Genomic DNA, 25169 nt, shown 5'->3' with positions numbered 1-25169 from the left:
AGAAGTTAAGGAGATAAATAGAATCCTAGAAAAGTTAGGGATGATAGACCTTTGAAGAAAATTAAATGGAGACAGAAAGGAATATACCTTTTTCTTGGCAATACATGGAATCTATACAAAAATTGACCATGTATTAGGGCATAGAAACCTCAAAATCAAATGCAGAAAGGCAGAAATAGTAAATGCATTTTCTCAGATCACAATGCAATAAAAATTACATTCCATAAAAGGACAGGGAAATAGACCAAAAATTAATTGAAAACTAAGTAATCTAATCCTAAAGAGTAAGTGAGTGAAACAACAAATCATAGACACAATCAATAATTTCATTCAGGAGCATGACAACAGTAAGATAGCATACCAAAATTTGTGGGATGCAGCCAAAGTTGTTATTAGAGGAAATTTAAATCTCTGAAATCAGCCTGTTGACTCCTTCTCTTATATTTCTGATTAAGCCTATCCAAGCATCAGCATTGGTTCTTGCTTGTCATCTGTCACCTTCACTCTAACACATTGCTACTGAAAAAAGGTAGGAAAAAAAATCATACAACTGTTCTGACTAGGTCCACTACAAATTTATGTGACAAAATTTCAATAGGGTGTTTGCTGCTGCTTGGCTAGTTTCCTACATCTCTCTTGTCAACTCACTATCTCACTCTCCATAACAGCTCTTATAAACTTTTCATCCCTTCTCACATCACCCTATGGCTTCCCCTCCACCACCCTGTCAGTTAAGAAGTTTTACAGAAAAAAACAAAAACTGAGGCAATCCTCTCCCTTTCCCCCTCTTCCTCATCTCATATTTTCTGCCACCATCTCTTCTTCCACTTGTCTCACATGAAGAGGTGACCTTACTCCTTATCAAAGCAAATCTCTCTACCTGCACAAGTGATATCATTCTATCCCATCTCTTCTAACAGATTGTCCCCTCTGATATCCACACTCTCTCTTATCTTCAATTCCTCTCTGTCTCCTCTCTCTTTCCCTACTGCCTACAAATAGGCCCATATCTCTCTCCCCCATCTTCAAAAAACCTTTAATTTGATCCTTCCATCCCAGCTAACTATTGTTCTTTATCTCTTCTGTCCTTTGTGGCTAAACTCCTTGAAAAGACTGTATAATAGATATTACTCCCCCTTTTATCCTGTCCCTTTCTTCTTTAAAAAAAAAATTTAATAGAATTTTATTTTTCCAAATTCAGGCAAAGATAGTTTTTAACATTCACCTTTGCAAAAACTTGTGTTCTAAATTTTTCTCCCTCTCTCTCCCTTCTCCTCCCTTAGCAATCTGCTATAGGCTAAATGTCTCACTTTTTCTTAACTCCTTCATTACAGATTTTAATTTCCTCATTCCACTGAATCTGTTCACTCTAAAGTTACTAATGATCTCTTAGCTGCCAAATCCAAATGGATTTTTATTGATCCTTATTCTCTTTGACCCCTCCAAAGTGTTTGACACTGTTGACTATTCTCTTCTCTATGATACTCTTTTCTTTCTAGGTTTTTGGGATACCATTCTCTGATTCTCTTCCTACTTATCAGTCTACTCCTTCTTAGTCTCCTTTGCTGGAGCTCATATCCACTAATTCATTCCCAGAATGTGTCCCAGAAAACCCCTAGAGGTGTCCTTTTCTCTTCTCCCTCACCACTACTTCACTTGGGGATCTCATTAGCTCCCATGGATTTAATTATTATCTCTATGCTGATGTTTATCAACTCTACCCTTCCTACCCTAATTTCTCTGCTGATCTCAGTCTTGCATTTCCAGTTGTCTTTCAGATATTTCAAACTGGATGGCTAATAGATATCTTAAACTCAACATATCCCAAACTGAACTCAATATCTTTTCCTATAAATCCTCCTTTCCTCCAAGCTTCCCTATTATTATCAATGGCATCATCTTATCTCTCACACTATATTCTCAATGAGAAAAACATAACTATTTTTTAAATTATAAAGTATTTTTTTTAAAAAGAAAACTACAAAGAACTATTTATTCTAAGCTTTTCTGCATAATTCCAAAAAAAACAAAAAACTGAAAGAAATCTACATGTCTACTAGTAAGGAAATGATTGAATGCATTGTTACATCAATGCAAGGAACTATAATAAAGATCATCAAGTAGGACAAATGTAAAACAATCTGTAAAAATTTTAGTGAAATCATGCAAACATAGTTTTCATTAACATCACACAAAAGCAAAAATGAATGAGAATGAATAGACAAAGAATTCTGATAGGGACTTTGAAAAAACTGTTAGAATACATACATATTGAAATTAATTAGGATCATAAGATTATAGATTCCAAAACAGAAAAAAAAAATCTTAAAAGTCAAAGCTCTAAGAAAAGTTAAGTAATTTGTCTAGTCACACAGTATTTTAATGGGTGAACCAACATTTGAATCTAGACATAAGACCATAGATTTGGAACTGGTAGGTATCTCAGAGGCTATCTAATCTACCTCTTCATTTGCTTTCATAGATGAGGAAACTGAGGACCATCAAAGTTGTGATTTATCCAAAGTCATACATGTAGTGTTTATTTGTGAAAGGAGTTCAACCAGACATTTAAATAAATCTTTCCTGAATTGGTTCATCAATCTTTCTATTGTGCCACATCGCTTCCATTAATTAATAAGAATATTGACATAGTATTAATAATTTATTAAAATGTAAGTAATTTCTGAGCAATTTAGTGGGTTTTTAACAAAATGTTAAAAATAAAATATTACAGGATATGGGAAAGATAAGAGGGAGAAAAATTATTTTTGTTCATTGAAAAAATAAAATGAAATCACAAAATGGACAAATTTGAGGGGAAGTGATATAGTGACTGAAAGGAAGGGATTAAACATTATATAGTGCCTACTATTATTATTCCCATTTCATAGTAGTGGAAAGAGATAAACAAAGGTTAAATGGCTTATCCAGGGTCATACAGCTAATAATTATGTCAGTGACTGAGGGATTAAACTAGTATCTGAAGCCAGGTCCTCTAATTTCAAATTCGGTACTTTTCCCATCATACTATATTGTCTCATAGTTAAACCATGTAGCAGGAATTGGGTTTGGTTTTGTGGCTGTTGTTCAAGTCGGTGTAAGAAATTCCATCTCAATGCAGATCTCTATTAGAGATCTTCAAATTCATATAGGATCTTTTTTTTTTTTAAATATTTAAGTTCCCATTTACATGAGTTTTGCTAACTTCAGAATAAAAATTAATTTAATTAAAAGTCTGCTGACAAAATTTTTTTAAAAGATAGAGAAAATTGACAGTCTCAAAAGGTTGTAACCTTGACTGGGGTCCCAGGACCAAGTCCAGACTTGAATTCAAATCTTTTTGAGGATGCCACAGTGCCTGACAGTTGAGATTAAATAATAGATATCTGTGATGACTCAGTCATTACAATTTTAAGATTTCCTCCTCAATTCTGGATATAGCAAATGATTTATTTCTCCAAGGTCATCTCAGTAGTAGCAGAATCAAGAGTCAAAGCCAGATTCTCTGACCCCTAAGTATAATTTTTATACCCCATGAGTTTCCAATGCATATACTCCCTGATTGAGATATCAGACCCTAAATAAAAATTCACTTTGACACATAAATGAAAGACATAATAACTAGAAAAAGGCATAATAACATAATAACAATAATAACAAAGACAAGAGATTATAATTATAAAAATTATTTAAAATATGTAATTACAAAGTTAGAAATTTTTACTCTTCTTCTCTGACCAGATCGCATAGGGTCTGTTGGAAAAAAACAGTATGAGTCAGGTTAATTGCAAAAGCACAAGATGTTTTTGGAAATGCAGGTTTTGCTTAGGACAGTGTCCCAAGAGAATTAGGGACCCTTAGTCATTTCCTGACACTGTTGCTAAAGAAGGTGCCTGCCCAAGCTCTGCCACTCAAGTCTAAAACAGCCTGGGAATCAAAATTCCTGGGGTCTTGTCCTAGGTCTGCCCTGAATTCTTGAGTGGCCCTGAGCAACAAGAAAATTCCCCTCTTTGCTTCCTTCTGTGTTTTCTTTTGTTCTCTGCCATGTACTTTTTTTTTTACTCTAATTTGACTCTTTTTTTAAAATTATAGCTTTTTATTTACAAGATATATGCATAGGTAATTTTTAAGCATTGACAATTGCAAAACCTTTTGTTCCAACTTTTCCCCTCCTTCCCCCCACCCTTTCCCCCAGATGGCAGGTTGACCAATCCATGTTAAATATGTTAAACTGTAAGTTAAATACAACATATGTATACATGTCCAAACAGTTATTTTGCTGTACGAAATGAATCAGACTTTGAAATACTGTACCATTAGTCTGTGAAGGAAATCCAAAATGCAGGTGGACAAAAACAGAGGGACTGGGAATTCTATGTAGTGGTTCATAATCATCTCCCAGTGTTCTTTCACTGGGTGTAGCTGGTTCAGTTCATTCCAGCTCTACTGGAACTGATTTGGTTCATCTCATTGTTGGAGAGGGCCATGTCCATCAGAATTGATCATCATATAGTATTGTTGTTGAAATATATAATGATCTCTTGGTCCTGCTCATTTCACTCAGCATCAGTTCATATAAGTCTCTCCAGGCTTTTCTGAAATCATCCTGCTGGTCATTTCTTACAGAACAATAATATTCATATACCACAATTTATTCAGCCATTCTCCAATTGATGGGCATCCACTCAGTTTCCAGTTTCTGGCCACTACAAAGAGGTCTGCCATGTACTCTTTACTTTTTTTTCTCTCTCTCCCTTCCCTCACCCCATTTTCCCCAAACCAGGATGGGTTTTTTTTAGTATGTTTGTGGAGACAATCAGAGTAAAGTGACTTGCCCACAGTCAAACAGCTAGTAAGTATCTGAGGCCAAATTTGAACTCAAGTGCTCCTGACTCCAGGGCTGGTACTCTATCTACTGCACCACCTAGCTTCCCCTTAGTTTACTCTATTCTTAAAATATTTTTTGTCACAGATCCCTTTAGCCGAATGATAAAGCCAATGGACTCCTTTTCAGAATAATATTTTTAAATGAATAAAATAAAATAACAGGATTATGAAGGAAATAATATTGAATAACATTGAAATAAAAATGTAATTTTTCCCCATCCAAGTTCTTGAGCCCCCTGAAATTTGTTCATAGATCCCACCCAAGTTAAGAATCCTTGCCCTAGAACCTTCTGGTTGGACACCATTGCTCTATGAATGAGAATAGTAAAATGATAAAAATAAGTTTTTCACCATCACAGAACTGAAACCACACTCCATGGCTCCTGATTAATGAATCATTTTGGTCCATCCAGATCTGTGGTTTCCTCAGAGAAGGCAGCTCTAAGTGAGTAAACTATCTCCCAGGGCAAATTTCCAACTATACAGTCACTTAATGTTTTAGAGAGTTATTTAGAGACAGGTCGATTGTTCACCCAAGAACTTTAAACTATACAAGGCTGTCTCAAAAGATTCTAGTCCTTTAATTGTAGGCAGTATGGTATAGAGAAAAGCCCATTGGATTTGGAAACTAGGTTTTGAACCCTGAGATGTATGTCCTTAAATAAATCACCTAATCTCTCTGAGTCTCAGTTCCCTTATCTATACAATAGAACTAAAAATAGTTATAGTCTCTATTTGACAATGATATTATGAGGATCAAATCAGACAAAAGACATGAAAACTGTAACCATTAGAGTGCTAGAGGAATGTGATAATTCTTTTTTTTTTTTTTTTAAGGTGCTCTTTCTCTTGACCCTCTCTACTCTCACCACACACATCTAGATGCTAAAGGGTCCTAGGCCTATGCTGTCTTTGTTCTTTTAGAAAATGAATGGGCAGCCAGTTTTTTCTTGGACAGCCCTGGGAGACTTGATCAGAGACTCCCAGAATCGAAGAGTTGGAGGGAATCTTAAATCTCATCCACAGAAGAAACAGCATGCAGTAACAGCCTTCGGTGGACAGAGGACTTAGATCAGACAGACTCCTGATTTAAGCACTTCTTAGGTTTATGACCCTGGAAAGTCATAAAATTTCTGGAACTCTGTTATCTCATCTGTAAAATGAGATCCACTTGGGACTTCATGATTTGTAAAGTCCTTTCCAGCTCTAAATCTATGATTCAAATGATCTGCAATTTATCCCCAATCACTCCCTTCCTCCCTCCTCCCCCCACCAAACTCTGGAATCCTCTGGGTAACATCCCAATAGAGCAAATCATTCAGCTTTAGTTGGACATTTCCTTATTCCATCGCACTGGATAGCCCTAATTGTGGGGAAGTTCTTCCTTCCGCTGAATCATCTCCTTCTCTGTACTGAGAAGGAGCACTACTTAGTGCTCAGGGTTCTGGCTGGGGCACCACACATTCTTCCCAATGACAGCCTTTTGAAATATTTGGAATCAGGGATCATATCCCTCCTTTCTTCTTCCCTGCTCTCCCCTCCCCCCTGGAGTCTATCCTTTTTTCTAGGTTAAATTCCATTCACGACATGATTTCCAGATTCCCAATGCACTCTGACCTTTCCACACCTCTCCTGACCTTTCTGGGGTCCCAGCACTCTTGTGTCTAAGATAGAAAGCTTCTCTTCCCAGTGCAACCACTCAAGGGTTCCATGTCTTCCACAGTACCAGCTAATCTTTGAGATGGTACCTTGGAAAGATGATCGCAGGAGGGAAGGGGAGAGTAACTAATGCTAGTGTGACTTTGGGAAGTTGCCAGGGCTGGAAAGGGCAGGCCCAACTGGCTAAGGGGAGAAGAGGAGGAAGGGAAGGAGGAGGAGGTGCCCCAGGCTTCGGGCGGGGCCCCGCCGCCATCGCCGCCACCACCTTCGGCACCTGGGCGAGTCGGGAAGGTAAGCAGCTGAAACTTGACACCTGGACCCGTGAGTACGGGGGCGGGCAGGGAAACACCACTGCGAGGTGGCCTCCTGGGGCCGCGCCCCTTGGGCCTAGGGCGCACTGGGCAAAGCGCGCCATCCACGCGATTCACGGAGCGCTGTCCGCGGTGCACTGGCTGTCTGGGGGCCCGGACTCTGAGCCCGTGATGAGCTTCATCCGGAAAAAGGGCTTTTACAAGCAAGAAGTGAACAAGACTGCCTGGGAGCTGCCCAAGACCTACGTGAACCTGACCCACGTGGGCAGCGGGGCCTACGGAGCTGTGTGGTGAGACCCTGTTCCCATCTTAGGTGGGACTTAGGTGGAGGTTGGCCTGGGCTGAGGAGCGGGGGCTCTGCTGGTTGATTTGAGCAAGTACAGGTCGTAGAGACTCCGGCAACCGTTCCTGGATCTCCCCGGAGGGGCTGGAACTTTACTTTTTATGGTGGGTGTTGGAATTACTCTTTTTGTGCCCCTTGAGGGCAGGGTTAGAGTCCCCTTTCCTCCCACTGACTTTTCTGGAGTCGCTGACCGGGTACCCTTAGGCAGGTAGACACCTCAAGCAGACAGGCTCCATGCCTAACCTTGGCTTAAAGCTTTCCCTTCCTCTCAGAGACCCCAGCGTGGATTTGCTATGGGACCATTCCAGACTGGTAAGCCTGCTCAGAGGTCCCTAGCCTCTCTAACTGGAGAGTTGGGTGGAAAAGGAAACAATAGGGTGAAAGAGTAGCGTAGGACAGTAGAGATTTATAGTTGTAATAATTTCCAAATCAAAATATAGATTGACCAAAAAAAAAAAAAAAAAAAGTTCCCCCGGATCTGTGAATGAGACCAAATATTTGATACTAGTCTGTCCTGGAAAATACTGAATATGGGAATGGTTACTATAGACAGGAGTAGAGGGATGAACTGGCCTCGACAGTCTGAGCTGGTTGTTTTGGTGTGAGCAACGGCTTACATTTCAGCTCAGAGGATCCTTAGATATCACCTAGTGCAACCGCCTCGTTTTACAGAAGAAAGATGAAGTAATTTCTACAAAGTCACAGGTTACAAAATTGGAAGACTAAGATTGCATCATAAATCATGGAAATAGAGCTGGAAGGGACCTTCAGAGATAAGGGAACTAGAGGCCCAGAAAGTTAAATTACTTGGTCAAGTTCACGAGCATAAGTGTCTGAAGCAGGTACTCTGATTCCAAGCCAATGCTCTTAGTACTGTACAGACCCTACAGCAGAACTGGGAATCAAACCCAGGTATTCTGATTACAGCATAATGATGCCCCACTGCATCCTGCTGTTTCTCATTACTTATGCTACTTTTTGCTTACAGAGCTCTTTCACATGCAATTATCTTATTTGAGCCTTGCAGTAATCCTGTGAGGTCAGTAGGGTAGCTATTTTACCAATGGAGAAATGGAGGTTTACCTCACTGAAACATCTGCACAGAGATCAGCCTCGTGGTTCTGTGACTGTGTGGAGCCTAACCCTCAGTATGTCTCAGCATCTTTGTACCTGATTCTCATTGGTAGTTGGTTGTTGGGGTTTTCCCCCGAAGTCCCTGCCTATCTTGGTCTATGTTTGTAATGTAGTAATCCTCTCTTCCCATGCTGGTCTTTCCAGATTTACCTTTTGGGGGGAGGGAGGAAATAGAAGCAGGCAGGCAGGTGGAGGCTGATTCCCCCAATTTGCTCTTCCACTCCACCCCCAGAACAGGATTAGGAGTAGCAGACTAGAAAAGAGTCATCAAAAAATGAAGGGGTGTGTGTGTGTGTGTGTGTGTGTGTGTGTGTGTGTGTGTGTGTGTGCACGTGCACATAGCAAGAACTACCTGAGCTGTTACCTTCCAACCAGCCCTGTCCCCCATGTTTCCTATAGCTCAGCCATTGATAAGAAGTCAGGAGAGAAGGTGGCAATCAAGAAACTGAGCCGACCTTTCCAGTCAGAGATCTTTGCTAAAAGAGCCTATCGGGAGCTGATGCTATTGAAACACATGCAGCATGAGAACGTATGTATGCAGGAAGAATCCAAAGGGAACTTGGAAGGGAAGGGGCCCAAAGCATCTGCTGAAATTCATGAAACAAAGAACAGTGGGGATTCGGTGTGGAATCCTGTCAGGGATCACTCATCCACTTCCCTCATTTTAAAGAGGAGCTAACCCAAGCCTGAGGGAAGTGATTTGCTTGAGATCCCCCAATAAGTCAATGGCAAAGCCAGAACTACAGCTTAAAGTCTCCTGCCTCCCAGACCCATGTTCCTTCCATACATAGCAATGGAAAAAGGAAACTGGACCCTGCCTACCATCTTCTTTTCTTCTACCTTGCATAGTCCTTAACCATCTGTGATGATGAGGCAATAGAAATAAAATTTTGTAACTCTGACTTAATGCCAAGGTCCCTCATGAAAGAAGGGGGAGGTGGTTGGAGGTGAGCTGTACTCAGAACAGACCCCAAATCTAACTGAATAGGTGCTGATCACAAGGGGAGGCAGGAAGAAGCCCCCTCTCACCTGATGATTCCTTCTCCAGGTTATTGGACTCTTGGACGTCTTTACTTCGGCTACCTCCTTGCACAACTTCCATGATTTGTAAGTCTGGGGTGGGTGGAATCCTGGAGTATTTGTCAGTATCATTTCAGCTGAACTAAAATGCTTGGGCTGGAGGTGAGCAACCCATCTTGACATTTGTCTGCTGCTGTCCATTTAGCCCTTACAGAGTTATTATATATGTACCTCTCCCCTACCTGGCATAGTAGGAGGTTACTGCTAGGCACTGAGAAGATTAAAAATATGACACAGTCCCTGCCTTTCATAGATTTACAGTCTACACGGGGATGATAAGAAAATACACATAATAAAGAAGAGCACATGACTGGAATATATATTACATGCTCAGAATTGGAAGAGACAGCTGAGATTTCTTGTCCAACCTGGGCTTGATTAAGAATATTTGTGAGTCGCTATTCAAGGCAGTTTATTCCACTGTTGAGCAGTCTTAACTGTTAGGAAGTTTTTTCCTGACATCAAACCTAAATTTATAGCCTCTTTTCAAGTTTACTATGTGCTTCCAGTTTGGCTCTTTGAGCTACATAAAACAAGCATGTAGCATATGTAGTATCTCTCTTTTTTACAATAATTTCCTGCCTCCCCCCCAGGCTGGGGTTAAGTGACTTGCCCAGGGTCACACAGCCAGGAAGTGTTAAGTGTCTGAGCCAAATTTGAACTCAGGTCCTCCTGACTTCAAGGCTGGTACTCTATCCACTGCGCCACCTAGCTGCCCCAATAATTTCTAATAATAGTTTTTTATTTTCAAAAACATATGCAAAAAAGATAATTTTCAACATTCATCCTTGCAAAACCTTGTGTTTCCAGTTTTTCTCTCTCCCTTTCCCCACTGCTTCCTCTAGACAGCAAGTAATCCAATATATGTTAAACATAGCATGTTCTTTTTTTTAATTTTATTCATAATTTTTTGATAGTATATATGCATGAGTAATTTTTTTAAATAACATTATCTCTTGTATTCATTTTTCCAGATTTTCCCCTCCCTCCCTCCACTCCCTCCCCCCGATGATAGGCAATCCCATACATTTTACATGTGTTACAGTATAACCTAGATACAATATAAGTGTGTAAATCCAATTTTCTTGTTGCATATTAAGTATTGGATTCCGAAGGTATAAGTAACCTGGATAGATAGACAGTAGTGCTAACAGTTTACATTCACTTCCCAGTGTTCCTTCTCTGGGTGTAGTTGTTTCTGTCCATCATTGATCAGCTGGAAGTGAGTTGGATCTTCTTTAACATAGCATGTTCTTAATGCTAAGCTGATACATTGTAGACTGTTTCTTTATGATGTTTGGGTATTATAATTGTAGCATAAACCATAGTCACTTTTTAGTGGAAAAATCTTTCCTGTATTCTCTGGTAGACATGAATGAATACAGATAGCGCTTTCTATCTGCCTCAGTACTTTCATATTGTCTTATATTGTTACTTATTTGCATGCATGTTAGATTGTAAGCTGCACGAAGGCAGGAACCATTCAGCCTCAGATCCCCTGAGTACGTTGCCTATGGTACATGCTCAATAAGTATTTGTCAAGTGAATAAATGAAAGAATGAATGTTTTGGGGACATATAAAATCAAATAGAAATTTATTTTAAGATTATCACATAGACCTGGTATTGACAGTACCATTGTAGTGCTGAAAGAAATTTTGAAATCTCAATTAGCTTATTTCTGTAACTTAAAGCTGGACTGTTCCAAATCTATTTTAAAATTTATTCAATAAGCATATTTTAAGTACTTACCAGTACTTACTGGACATTGTACAAAGCACTAGGGCTGTAAAAGCAAATTAAAAAAAAAAAAAAAAAATCCTTCCTCAAAGGAGTTTACAATCTACTACTTTATCTCTCTTGACAAACCATCACAATATCTACTTACCCTTATTACAAGGAAATTCTTCCTTTTGTCTCACCTGAATAATATCTATCATTTACATAGCATTCATAAGGTTTACAAAGTGCTCATTTGATTTTCACAGCCCCATTGGAGATAAGTACTTGTTGCTATTATTATTACCATTTTAGAGATTGAAGTAGCTGAGACTCAGTTCAGAAAATGATGAGTGCATACAACGAGCAAAAAATTCTAGCAGCTCAGCCCAGTGGAGCCTGGTGGAGGAATGTGCCAACCAAGGATGAGGAAAGTAAAGAGGATGTCTTTCAGGAGGGGAAGAGACTGGCAGGGCTGAAAAAAGGAGGATTGAGGGAAGGATTAAAGGAGATATTTATAATTGTCCAGGCTGTCGTCAGGACAGATCTGTTTAACCTGATAAGCCAACCACATCTACAACTTGGAAAATTTAACAGGATACACATAGTGAAATTGTTGTTTTTATTTTTATCATTTTCTCCAACATTTTTGATTTTATCTCAGATGTCTACCTACATCATATTGTCTATATACATCATATCACCAAATTGTTGAGGAAAGCAGATAATAGAATAGATTATAATATGTGAAAGCTGGAGGCAGCCTTATAGACCATCTTGTGCAGGGGTGGGAAACATGAAGCTCAAAAAATCATTTGCCAAGTTAATTGAAGGTGATGGTGAGCCGAAAACTAGATTTAAAAAATCTCCCACTGCTTGAGTTTTAAAAATTTATTATTTTATGTGGCCCATGAATCATGTTATAAAATATCTAAATGGCCCTTGGCAGAGAAAAGGTTCCCCACTCCCATCTAGTCCAATCCCTTTGGTTTAGAGATGGGAAGACTGAAGCTCAAAGGGGGAAAGTCAACTTGTCAGCCAGCATTTATTAAGTGCTAACTGTGTTATGTTCTGGGGATGTAAAGGAAAGCAAGAACAATCCTAACTCTCAAAGAATTTATAGTCTAATGGGGGAGGTGGGGCATGCAACTTGCACACAACTATAAACAGTTAAAGATATAGAGTAAATTGGAGGTAGTCTCAGAGGAAAGGCATAGGGTATGGGAAAAGGCTTCTTTCACACATAGTAGAGAGGCCATGCTAGGGCAAGGACCATAGTCTCCTGATTGCTTGGCTAGTGTTTCCTTATCTTTTCCTCTCTTCTTTCTTCCCTCCTTCTTTCTTTCCCTTTCCTCCCCTCCTTCTGTGTCTTTTCCCTCTTCCCTTTTCTCTTTTGCTCTTTTCCTCCTTTCAGTAAACATATGAAGCATGGTAGCAGGATGAGATATTTAACAGTTCAGAGCAAGAAATGTCACAAGGCTGCATAAAATTAATTGACATATGAAAGGTACATTTAATAAATATTAGAGATATTCAGAGAGAAATAGAAAACAAGGCCACTGTTGTTGGGTAGTCTGCAAGGAAGAGGAATTTGAGCTGAATCTAGAAGATGAGTAGAATTTAGACAGACAAGACTAGGGGCAAAGTTTTCTCTTCACCACCAAACTTCTCATCTGAATAATCTATATTTAATTCTTCCATTTTCTCACCAGATTTTCTCCTTAACTTTATCTTCTCTCCCCACCTCATTCCACCAAATCAGTTCTCAGGTCAAGGGCTTGCAATGTACTGAATCTTCTTAGTCCTCATTCCCCTGGGAATATTTTATAGGATTCTTCACAAGCAATTGGAGGTGGGTGATTTAGGGAGGGTAGGGTAAGACAACCATACACTATATAAAGCACACTCTATATGCTTGGAGTCAGAAAGAGCTAATCCAGTTTTCTCTCAGACTCTTACTAACTATAATCCTTGGCAAGTCACTCAGTCTCTCTCTTGTGTGTGTGTGTGTGTGTGTGTGTGTGTGTGTGTGTGTGTGTGTGTGCGTGCGCGCACGTACAGGTACATGTGCATTTTTTTAAATCTATAAAATGGGGATAATAATAGCACTAATTCTGCAAGGTTTGTTGTGAGAGACAAATGAGATGTGTAAATGCTTTGCAAACCTTCAAGTCTATATTGATGCTAGCAGTTGTGATTTTTTTATCAGTATGGGGAAATTTTCACTTTCCTAGGTTGCTTTGATACACCTCCCCTAGCCTGATTCTCTCCATACACATACTGGCTGGTATCCTTCTCCAACTTTACTTCTTCCTTCTACCTCCTGAATTTGGGTCCATCCCCTGGGACTGCTCTCCAGCTCTGGCTCTTATCACTGTGATTCCCTGCCTCCTTAGGCAAACTCTGAGCTAGCTATGTTTCTCCATTCCTCTGCCTGTATATGAGATTATCTTGAGATGCTGAGTTGTTGGATTCACCATTGCTAAGTCAGAAAAGCTCCAGGAACTTGAATAACCTAGACTTTTAAAAACTTCCCCATCCAATGGAAACTCTGGAAAGGTAGCTTCTGTGTTATCAGATTCTTGGTTCAGATATGGTCCCTTCGTAACCATGTCCTACACCCTGTGGTTTCCAGACATATAAAAAGAGCCACAGAATCTTACTGCCAATGTGCCCACAGAGCTTACTTACTGTTTCCTGAAATCAGCTTTAGAAAGAAGCTGTCATATTTCTTGTTCTCTGCACTCTTATACTTAAGAGTGATTTCTTAATTGAGTAGAAAAAGACTTGACCACTTCTTGCCTCCCCATCTCCAGTGTAATAATTCTTCTCTTTAAGACCAGACTTTCTGTCTGTGGCTCAACAAAATGGTGGAAGGAATGAGAGGGGGGAATGAGGAAGGGAAGAGGGTGTGGTGACATTTTGCACAAATTGAGAAGGAAATATGATACTTGGTTTTGTTCAGGGTGTGGAAAGATAAGGGAAAATGATGTAATAAAATAAGATACTTGGCAGAAGCTTAAGATCTCAATTACAAAAGCCTGCCCCAAGAATCATTCTGAGTTCTGGGGAAAGTCAGTCAATAAACATTTACTATGTGCCAAGTATGTGCCTTTCCAAAGAGTTTTCCATGGATAGGAAAGGTTTAAAAATTCTGTCTTACAGGGCAGTTAGGTGGTGCAGTAGATAGAGCACCAGTCCTGAAGTCAGGAGGACCTGAGTTCAAATCTCGTCTCAGATGCTTAATACTTTCTAGCTGTGTGACCCTGGGCAAGTCACTTAACCTCAATTGCTTCAGGGGAAAGAAAACTTCTATCTTATTCAAGTATTCAATAGCAATATTTTTAAACTTTTTTTTGTAAATAGTATTTTATTTTTTCCAATTACATGTAAAAACAGTTTTTAGCATTCATTTTTATAAAATTTTGAGTTCCAAATTTTTCTCCCTTCTTCCCTCCCTCCTCTTCAACCTTACCAAGATGGCAAGCAATCTGATATAAGTTATATGTGTCCAATCATGTTCTATATTAGTCATGAGAAACATGAAACCAAAGAAGAAACAAAACCAAAAGGAAAAACAATGAAAAAAAAAAACCTCTAAGTGAAAATAGTATACTTCGATCTGTATTCAGATTCCATGGTTCTTTCTATGAATGTGGCTAGCATGTTCCATCTTGAGTATTTTGGAATATTTTGAGTATCTTGCTATTCCTGAGTATAATGTTCTCTCAGTTCTACTTACTTCACTTAACATAAGCTCATGTAAGTCTTTAAAGGTTTTTCTGAAGTCTGCCTGCTCAACATTTCTTATGGTACAATAGTATTCCATTTTAATCATATTCCACAACTAGTTTAGCCATCCCCCAATTTATGGCCATTCCTTCAATTTCCAAATCTTTGCCATCACAAAAAGCTGCTAGCTAGATTATGTGATGATAAACTATGATAGCCTTATCTCCTCTCAGAAATACAATGATCCAAGACAATCCCAATAGATTTGGGATAAAAAAATGCCATCTGCATCCAGAGAGAGAACTATGTCGACTGAATGAAGATTAAACCAATTCTGTTTTCACCATCTTTTTTGTTTGCTTTTTTTCCCTTGTGGTTTTTTCCTTTTGTTCTGATTTTTCTTTCATAATATGACTAATATAAATATGATTGTACATGCATAATCTGTATCAGATTGCTTGCTATCTTAGGGAAGAGGGAGGTAAGGGAAGAAAAAAATGTGGAACTTTAAATCTTACAAAAATGAATGTTGAAAACTATCTTTACATGTAATTGAAAAAATAAAATACTATTGAAATTTTTTTAAAAGCTGCTATAAATAGGGGCAGCTAGGTGGCTAGAGCACCAGCCTTGAATTCAGGAGGTCCTGAGTTCAAATCTGGTCTCAGACACCTGGGCAAGTCACTTAACTCAGCCTTAGGAAAAAAAAAAGCTGCTATAAATATTTTTGTATATGTATATTCTTTCCCCTTTTTTATAATCTTTTTGAGATATAGATCTAGAAATAGTATTGCTAAATTAAAACAAGTTTCCTAAGTTATAAGCAAAAACTGACTTAGCAAAAGTCAATAACCCATCTGTTCAAGGTATTTATGTGTTCAGTCAGAATGTTGTAAAAACACAGGGTTTGTCAAGAGAGGAAGGAGAACACAGTGGGATATAAAGAAAGGCCAAAGATAGTCCTATTCTTCAAGGAACTCACTATAAAACAGGGAATCTGCTCACAACTACATACAAACTACATACATACGTACTACATACAAACAAGCAATATGCAAGTTAAATTGGGAATAGTCTCTTAGGGACGATGCTAAAATTAAAGGAACTGGGAAAAGCTTCCTATGGAAGGTGGGATTTTTATAACCATAACATTTTCAAGCTATTGTTTTCCTTTGTTTTTTGGGGTTGTTTTTTTTTTTCATCCCAAGTGGCTACCAGTGATGGAATGCTACTAGGCCATCCATGAATAAGGAAACTCTCAAAGAGGAATTAATGCCCAAGATTCCCCAGGAAAGAAAGTAGCAGACCTAAGATTTGAACCCAGGTTTTTTGATAGACAAAAACCAAGTTCTTCCACCACTGTGGGGCAGTAGCTCACTGTTGATTTTTGTAAACTCAGAAGGAATCTGACCTGTGAGCGAGCATGTTGCTTTCTGGAAAAATATTTCTGTTCTGGGTCATGCTTGCCACTTGATTTTTTTTTTTTTTTTAACTTTACTCAGTTCAGTTTCTGAAATTTCCCCCAATTTCCAATAATATCCTGCTTCCTTTTCTTTGGAACCATCTCTTGTTTTAAAAAAAATATATTTTAAAAAAGAAAGAAAGCCATTTAGTGAAGTTGTCCAATGTATCAATGAAGTTTGGCAATATATATTTCACCTTCATGGTCTCCTATCTATGGGGGATGTAGAAAGAAGGATATTTGGGGAGAAGGGGTGTCGAAATGAGGAGATAGAAAAGTCTAGTCCCTATTTGTTTTTGCCTCATTAAAAAACTCATCTGTTAACATTGAGTTCTGCTAGTCTTGGGGGCTGAGAGTGGTAAAGCAGTTATGCTGGGAGACTGAGAGCCTAATATTACATCTTTAATTGTTTCAAAGGAAAGATAATGGGATTTCATTCATATGCATTGATGCTTTGTCTGATAGAGAATCAATAAATTCAGAGTCCCCATTCTCTTTCCTACTGGAAAGAAACTTTGACACTGGATGGAGACGGGTATTACAAGTGGATTCCTTCATTCTAGAGCCTTTGTTTTTCAGCTATCTGGTGATGCCATTTATGCCGACTGATCTTCAGAAGATAATGCGCATGGAATTCAGTGAAGATAAAATCCAGTACCTTGTCTATCAGATGCTGAAGGGGCTTAAGGTGAATGAGAGCCAACTTGGAAGGGACCAAACCTCTTCCTATTCTAATAAAGTACCTTTAGTCCAATGGCAGGGTGGGTAGACAAGATAACAATACATTAATTTATCCTTCTCTTTTCTCATTCTAGTATATCCACTCTGCTGGGGTCGTCCACAGGGTAAGTCCCACCATTGGTGTTCTCTTTCCTTTCTCACAAGGTCTCTTTGCCATCTTTGGTGTTCCTCTGACACCAGGTAGGGAGGGAGAAAGAAGAGAAGTATCTCCAGAAAGGCTAAGAGTGTGGGGTTGTCTAAGACCCTGTTACAGAAACAGAAAGAAAACAGAATTTTTTTTTTTTTTTGCAGCTTGGACTAAAGCCTCCTAGGTTTGCAACTTAGAAAAAACATTGCCTCTGGAATCTGAGGTCCTAGATTCAAAATGCACTTTTGCTTCTTTCTAGCTATGTATCCCCAGACAAATTCCTTAAGCCCAATGGGCCTCAGTTTTCTCAGCTGTATAATAGGGGTATTGAAGTAGATGATTCTTCTTCCAGCTACATGGGACAATAGGAGATTGCTAGGGCTGGAGTCAAAACCTGAGTTCAAATCTAGCCTTAGATATTTACTAGCTGTGTGATACTGGGTCATTTGCTTAACCTCAATCAACTTCTTTTTTTTTTTTTTTTTAATATAAATAAAAATAATAATAGCAGCTATGTCCTGAGGTCATTGTGAGGATCAGATGAAATATTAGAGGTTTTAGCACAGTGCCAGACATATAGTAGATGTTTAATAAATTTTCCTTCTTTTTTCCTTCTCTAAATTGATGTTTCTGCAGTTTTTTAACTAGTCTGAAGTCACTTGGATGACCTAGTAAAGTGCTGAACTTGAAATCAGAAATAATTTTTTAAAAAAATTTGTTAAGTGTTTATAATATGCCAGGCACTTTGCTAAGTGTATGGGGAAGTGGGGAGGAGGATAGTCTCTATTCTCAAAGAGCCTACATTCAAATGGAAGAAAATAACAAAAAGAAGGGGAATATACATGCAAAGGCATGGTTTAGAAGTAGTCAGGAAGTGATGTGGTGACCTGGTTCTGAACCAGATGGCTCAAAAACCCATCTGTCAGAGCTGAGGATCCCAGGGGCAGAGTCTGGGTTCCAGCAGATGTAGCTGATATGGCTTGAAAGTAGCTTGATGACCTTAATTCTGGGCAACGATATAAGTCAAAGGCTTACCTATCAGAAGTTCTAAGTTGGCGTCTTGCCTCAGATACTTACTAGTTCTATAATCCTAAGCAAGTCCCTTACCTACTTTCAGGCTCAATTTCCTCATTTGTAAAGTTGGGATAATATTAGCATTTACCTCACAAAGTTGTTGTAAGGATCAGATAAGGTAATATTTGCAAATCACTTTGCAAATCTTAAAGTATATAAATGATTGCTGTTATTTTTATCATTATTATATCTGATTTATGGAATTGGTCAATGGCCTAAGAGTATAGTGGTACTAAAACAAAGTTACTGTACTATACTTTCTTGATTCTTAGAATAAACTTTTTAAGAGTTAGAAGGTGCCCTAGAAATTATCTAAGTCAACTCCCACATTTTAGAGCTGAAGAAGCTGAGTCTGAGATAATTAATGATTTGTTCCCAATGTAACAACCAATAAGGAGTATAGTCCAGCATTGGAAACTAAAATTCTCCTTAGATAAATAAGAAATTTGTTTATCCTCACTGTTTACAAATTTCCTAAACCTCTGTATATCATTTGACTTATTCTATATTTAGTAGGTAAAAATATGAAATGAAGACAAATATATATATTCTTTTGACTTGAGGAATTAGCATGATGAGAAGTCTTTTTTGGGCACTACTCAAGTTGGCCTCCTTAGTGGTCTTGGCATGAAGTCTAAGAGACAGTGGAAACACTAAAAGACTTGGTCTTATTTTCAACATGTTTATAGAATAGTACCCAGGTCTTAACTCACAGCCCACAGGCTTTGAGGCTACCAAAAGTTGAAGAACATTTTAAATTTCTCATTATTACATCTTCATTTGGATGATCTCAGTGGTCAGGGATATGGTGGAGGAGATTCATACTTAGGAATAGTTATAGTACATGTCTTTTGAAGTCCCTCCCAGAGGAACTCAAGAAACCCAAGAAACTCTTAAGAGATGGAGAATTGCCTAATGGGAAATTTCGGTAGAGGCCCTAGGTTTCACCACTTGGTGATGTTCAAACAAATGAGGTCTTGGCTCTTAGGAAAGAGTAAGAATGCACCTTCCTCCCTTTTTTGTGGAGGTGGAAAGCTATAAATATGAAATGCTGTTATTGTTTTTTAGTCATTTTTCAGTGTGTATAATTCTTCTTGGACCCAATTGGGGTGTTGCAAAGATACTGAAGAGGTTTACCATTTCCTTCTCCAGTTCATTTTATAGATGAGGAATTAAAGCAAACAGAATTAAGTCACTTGCCTAGAGTCACATAACTAGTAAATGTCTGAGATCAGATTTGAACTCAGAGAGATGAGGTCTTCATGACTCCAGACTTAACACTCTATCCACTGTACCACTGAGCTGTTGGTGAAATACTTTTCATACTGTCAAATTTGGTTACTGTGTTAGCTTTGCCAGCTGTTGGACTTTTAGGGGGTTGGGAGGTGATTATTCTCTCTCTCTCTCTCTCTCTCTCTCTCTCTCTCTCTCTCTCTCTCCATATATATATATATAATTTGTTTATTATTATTATTATTATTTTTTTTTTTTCCAAAAAAGTGAGCTCAACCTTGGTTTTGATCTTCTATTCTTATTCATTGTAGGACTTGAAACCAGGAAACTTGGCTGTGAATGAAGACTGTGAACTGAAGGTGGAATCAAAAGAGACTGGGTTAAATTTGGGAATGACTACCAAACTGAATCAGAGATGATGTCTCTAACAGGGTGGGGGATGAGAAGAGAGGAGGAGGAGCAGAGAATTATGAGAGCTTCTCATACCCTTGCCTCGACAATAGATCTCCCTTCCTTTTTCTACTAAACTGTAGATCCTAGATTTTGGGTTGGCCAGGCATGCAGATGCTGAGATGACGGGCTATGTGGTAACACGTTGGTACCGGGCCCCAGAAGTGATTCTCAGCTGGATGCACTATAATCAGACAGGTCAGTCATGGGTGAGGGTAGATAAAAAACATTTCATTTCTCTTTGGTTGTCATATAAAGTTTATGAAGACTTCATTTAGCTATTATTATTAGCCCCCAGGAATCTTTTTCTCCTATAGCCAATCAGTCAAATAAGCATTTATTAAAACACATGCCATACACTGTGTTAAGTGCTAGACATACAAAATGAAACAAAAGTCAGTTTCTGTTCTCAAGGAGGTCACAATCTAATGGGGAAGACAGGATGAAAACAACTATTTACCAGTAAGATATATATGGGATAAAGAGGAAACAATCAACAGAGAGAAGGTGTTAGTATTAAGAGAAATCCAGAAAAGCTGACTATAGAAGATGGGATTTAGAGGCAGTTAAGTAACTTAGTGAATAAAGTTTGGAGGTTTGAGTCAAGAAGAGTCATCTTCCTTAATTCAAATTTAGCCTTCGACACTTACTGTGTGGTCCTGGACAATTTACTCCATCCTGTTTGCTTCAATTTCTTTATCTGTAAAATAAGCTGGAAAAGGAAATGGCAAAACATTCTAGTATCTTTGCCAGGAGAACCCCAAATAGGGTCACAAAGAGACAGACACGATTACAAGAAGATGAAATTTTTAAGGAAGCCAGGAGGAAGAGGTGAAGGAGGAGAGAATTCTAGGCAGAAAGTCTTGTCCAAGGAACAGATTTGCCGTAATAGCTATTACTCTTAGCATAGTTGGAATCAGGAAGATTTAGGGTGAAGTATATACTGGCTCTGTCACTCTGGACAAGTCACTTCTTTCAGAGATCTGGACCAGAGGTATCCAATTCAAATAGCAAAAGAGGCCTCTAACCCATACAAAGGATCTCTGTGAAACCTCATATTGACTAATTTTTAAAATGTAATATTTTAATCTTTTATCATATTTTTATTTATTTTGTTAATATTTTTCACTTACATTTTAAGCTGAATCTAGCTACATTTGAGAATCAGTCCAAGTGTTCTCTGTTCTCTATTCTGGACAACTATCTAAGACTATAATTACCTGTCTGTATTAGCAGTTTCCTTTCCAATGAAATGCAGTCTAAATCTTCAGTGGTATCAGATATTCATCCTGTAATGATAAGTTTAGTTTTTCAAAACCTGCAGTGGTAGAGGAAGGAAGAAAGGAAGAAAAGAAGGAAGGAAGCAAGCAAGGAAGCATTTATTAAGCCCCCACTTAGCACTAGCACAGTGCCAAACACTTTACAAATATTATTTTATTTGATCTTCACAACAATCATGAAAGGTGGTGCTATTTCTATCCTCATTACATTATCCCTAGAGGAAACTGAGGCAGGCAGAATTAAGTGACATGCCTGGCTGGTAAATACCAGATATCACATCTGAATCCAGGTTTTCCTGGGCTCTATTTCCAATGCTCCAAAGCTAGTAGATAAAATAGGCAACCAAGTTGAATGCTATATTTTCTGGCCTAAAATGAGGTAGAGCTATAAAGTTGTTGTTGGTGTTGATATATTGTCATAATGGTAAGGGTATGAGGTTTTGAATGGAATCCTGGTTCTGCCATTTGATATCTATGTAATTTTGGGCAAGTTTTCTCTTGGGACCTCAGTTTTTCATTATTCATTCAAATGAGAAAGGTTGGGCTTAGATTATCCCTAAGTCCTTTCCAAGCTAAAGAGTGTGATCCTATGAATGAAAACACATCATTGGAGGTTCCCAAGGTTCCAACTTAGTATTTTAAGCGGTAGTGGACATCATTAGAATAAATATATAATCTCCCGAGATTTGAAAAAACTTTGAAGAAAAGTCCTCATTTGACTTATACATGTTATGGTTTTTTGTTTGATTTTTTAAATGTTATTAAAAGTCAATCCAGTAGATATCTTTTATGCCAGGTATAGTGCTAAGTGTTGAGAAAACAATTCATAAAATGTCCCTACCTCCAAGGAGCTTACAATCTAGTGATAACATATAAAAGTAGGCAGGAAAATGGGCCAGAATGGGGGAAGGGAGCTGTTGAAAGCAGGCAGAACAGCAGATGCAAAATGGAGTGAACCATAAAAATTTAGTTTCTGCCTTTCATAAAAGAAGGCACTGGGAGAAGTGCCATACTCCATCCTCTAACCCTCAAATCACATTCAGTTACTAATATGCCCCTCCTGGCCTGTTTCATGGGAGCCTTCCCTTTTAATAAAGACTTAAAAGGAAAAAAAAAACAAAAACAAAAACAAAAAACCAGCAAAACTTGTTTGTTTAAAGGCTTGTTCTTGGGAAAATAGCGAAATGTATTTAGAATGAGGAGACCTAAATAAATTCTTATCTGATCTCAGGGATTTTTACTAGTTCTGTGACCAAAAAGAAATCATTTCTCATCTTGGAGACTCATAGAAATGATACTTTAAAAAGGGAGGATTCCCTAGAGAGGAGAAGATTGGAAGCAAAGTGCTTTGCAGCCTCAGGAGTCCTATATGAATCATACTTCATTCATGCTTGTCTTTTTGTTTCTTTGTTTTATCTTACCAGCTGGATTTTTAAGTTCCTTGAGAGTAGAAACATTTCTATCATCACACAGACCCACTGTAAATTTTTGTTGATTTGCTGATTAATGTTTTCATGACCAGATTCATTTTTATTCTCCATGATTTTCTTTCATTTCTTCCTCTTGCTCATTTCCTTCTTCATGTTTTATCCATAGTGGACATCTGGTCTGTTGGTTGCATCATGGCAGAGATGCTGACTGGGAAAACTCTGTTCAAGGGAAAAGACTGTATCCTTTTTTGTCCAGTCCAGATTGGATACTGTGGGTAATTCTGCCTGACTTTGGAATCCTGGTAGTGGTGGGGAGGGCTGGGAAAGGGCCCAAATTTTTTTTCTATAAATTACTCAGGAGGAACTATGAGCCTTAACTCAGCTGGCAAGATTTGGACCAACTGACCCAGATCATGAAGGTTACCGGGGTACCTGGAGCAGACTTTGTACAGAAATTACAGGACAAAGCAGTAAGGGACAAGTAGTTGGGGAAGTAGTTGAATAGAAAACTGGGTTGAAGGGTGAACAAGTTCACCATTTTCACCAAAAAATAAAAGAAGATGAATTTGGACCCTCTTCCCCTGCCTTCCTCCAACTTGCCCTATGTTTTACTGATGGTGGTCTTGGAATCATGGACCTCTTCTCATCTCTGTGCCATATATTTTAATAATTTTGGGAAAGAGGGGGAGAAGGGAAGAAAAGAGAAAAAGAAAAAGGGAAGGAGAGAGAAGAAAAGAGGAAGAATCAAAAAGTATTGATTGATATTAAAGCCAATGTGAAACTTAGAGAATTTGAAATCCAGTCCTTCAAGAGAGAAAGCTTGGGGGCAACTAAATGACCCAGTATATAGAGTACCAGTCTCAAGTCAGGAGAACCTCATTTCAAATCCAGTCTCAGATACATAATAGCTGTGTAAGCCTGGACAAGTCATTTAGATCCAATTGCCTCCAGAGGGGGAGAAGAGGGAGTGGGGAGGAATAGAGGGAAGAAGGAAGCTTGGTGTCTTGCATAGAATGTTGGACTTGGAATCACAGGAAGATGTGGTTCAAATAATTACTAGCTGTATGACCTTGGCAAATCATTCCAGATCATACCTGAAGTTCAGTTTCTTTATCTCTGAAATCTTGATTCTAAGGTCCTCCCAGCTGTAGATATATGATCCTAAAAATCCTCTCTGTTTTGTTTTCTTTCAGGCCAAATCCTATATCCAATCTCTGCCTCAGTGTCCCAAGAAGGATTTCTCACAATTTTTCCCTCGTGCTAGTCCCCAGGGTGAGACCTGTTGTTGCTACTCTCGGGCACTTGAAGGATACCAAAAGACATAGGCAGACCCTTTCACTCTGGTAGGCTATCTGGGTGGAGCCTTGAGGGAGTATGGGTTAGTGGGGCTCACATGTTCTGCCATTTACAGCTGTAGATCTGTTAGAGAAGATGCTTGAGTTGGATGTGGACAAGCGCTTGACAGCTACACAGGCTCTCGCCCATCCCTTCTTTGACCAATTCCGGGATCCAGAGGAGGAGACAGTAGCCCAGCAGCCATTTGATGATTCCATGGAACATGAGAAGCTCACAGTGGATGAATGGAAGAGTAAGAGTTAGGAATGAGAAAGTAGGGGAGAGAGAGGAAACCAGGGGATAGCTGACATCACACCTTCCCCTTCTGTGGGTCAGCTTCCTGTCCCAGGGATCGGCCTCCTTCAGTATGGGTCTCTACACCTGACCACCAATCTTTTTTCTCGTCCCTTTCCCCTTTCCAATGAATTATACCTTCTAGTCCTTGCCTCATAACCTTTTTGGGGATCCAGATTCTTTTGTTTTACTGGCTGTCTTTCACCCCTTCATGCTTAACAAGTGCTTACCTGTTTACCCTCTCTAGCCCCCACCTCCAGTGTTCCATTCATTGCTGTGTGACTTTTCATCTCTCAGTGCCCTGTTACCTAACTTAGATGTTTTGTCTCCTTTTTCCAGGTCACATCTATAAGGAGGTTTCAAATTTTAGTCCTATAGCGCGGAAGGACTCCAGGAGAAGAAGTCTCATGAAACTACAATGACCAGTCCAGATCATCCTGGGTTGAGTGAATGCTTGCAGGACAAGATGGCTCCACCTGAGGAGATACCCCTGGGACAGATATTTATTAATCCAATAAAATGGAATCTGCGTTTTTGATGCAAGGATCCAAATAGAAGACAGTATGGTCTTGTTTTCTTGGGGAGGGAACAGTATCCACCCAATGGGCAGACATGTTGACTTCATGTCTTTTTTCCTTTTGTATTTGGCACAGATGGTACTATTGGCTCAAGTATTGCCCAGCCAGGAGAGCATTTGCAGTAGAGTTAAGAGAGATTCAAAGAAAATCAGTTGATGCAATAATCAGGAAGCTATATTAAGGTTACTTGGGGTGGTTAGGTGGTGGTGAGTAAATGAGACATCGAAACTTGGTTTTTCAGAAGAGGAAGTGAAGACAACACGTTTTTTGATCAGTGCTTGATGGCAAATGGGCAGGGGAA

General features: G+C 38.9%; 1 protein-coding gene across 2 annotated transcripts; it reads left to right on the top strand.

The window, feature by feature from the left end:
* The first annotated feature begins 6309 nt into the window (after positions 1-6309).
* On the top strand, positions 6310-24842 carry MAPK13 (mitogen-activated protein kinase 13). Of its 2 annotated transcripts, none has more exons than XM_074311130.1 (12): positions 6310-6837; positions 8734-8863; positions 9383-9441; positions 16906-17014; positions 17142-17171; positions 19813-19860; positions 20035-20149; positions 22828-22899; positions 23052-23131; positions 23855-23933; positions 24073-24249; positions 24630-24842. In XM_074311130.1, the coding sequence occupies exons 2-12, from the start codon at positions 8834-8836 to the stop codon at positions 24710-24712; spliced, it is 882 nt and encodes a 293-aa protein (XP_074167231.1). In that variant the 5' UTR covers positions 6310-6837; positions 8734-8833; the 3' UTR covers positions 24713-24842. The 2 variants fall into 2 exon arrangements, with proteins under 2 accessions (XP_074167231.1, XP_074167232.1); XM_074311131.1 differs by lacking the exon at positions 6310-6837 and adding an exon at positions 6846-7147.
* The last annotated feature ends 327 nt before the right edge of the window (positions 24843-25169 follow it).

Source organism: Sminthopsis crassicaudata, chromosome 4, assembly GCF_048593235.1.
Source record: "Sminthopsis crassicaudata isolate SCR6 chromosome 4, ASM4859323v1, whole genome shotgun sequence".
Taxonomy (NCBI): domain Eukaryota; kingdom Metazoa; phylum Chordata; class Mammalia; order Dasyuromorphia; family Dasyuridae; genus Sminthopsis; species Sminthopsis crassicaudata.
The sequence above is the reverse complement of the archived record's forward strand: the minus strand, read 5'-3'. Positions and strand labels throughout refer to the sequence as shown.

What these genes read in the sequence shown, in the direction of transcription:
- MAPK13 (XM_074311131.1), top strand. Translation starts at nt 7,029, where the DNA reads ATGAGCTTCATCCGGAAAAAGGGCTTTTACAAGCAAGAAGTGAACAAG. An exon ending in AGATGCTGAAGGGGCTTAAG is followed by an intron (nt 17,015 to 17,141) that starts GTGAATGAGAGC and finishes TTCTCATTCTAG; the next exon opens with TATATCCACTCTGCTGGGGT. An exon ending in AGAAATTACAGGACAAAGCA is followed by an intron (nt 23,132 to 23,854) that starts GTAAGGGACAAG and finishes GTTTTCTTTCAG; the next exon opens with GCCAAATCCTATATCCAATC.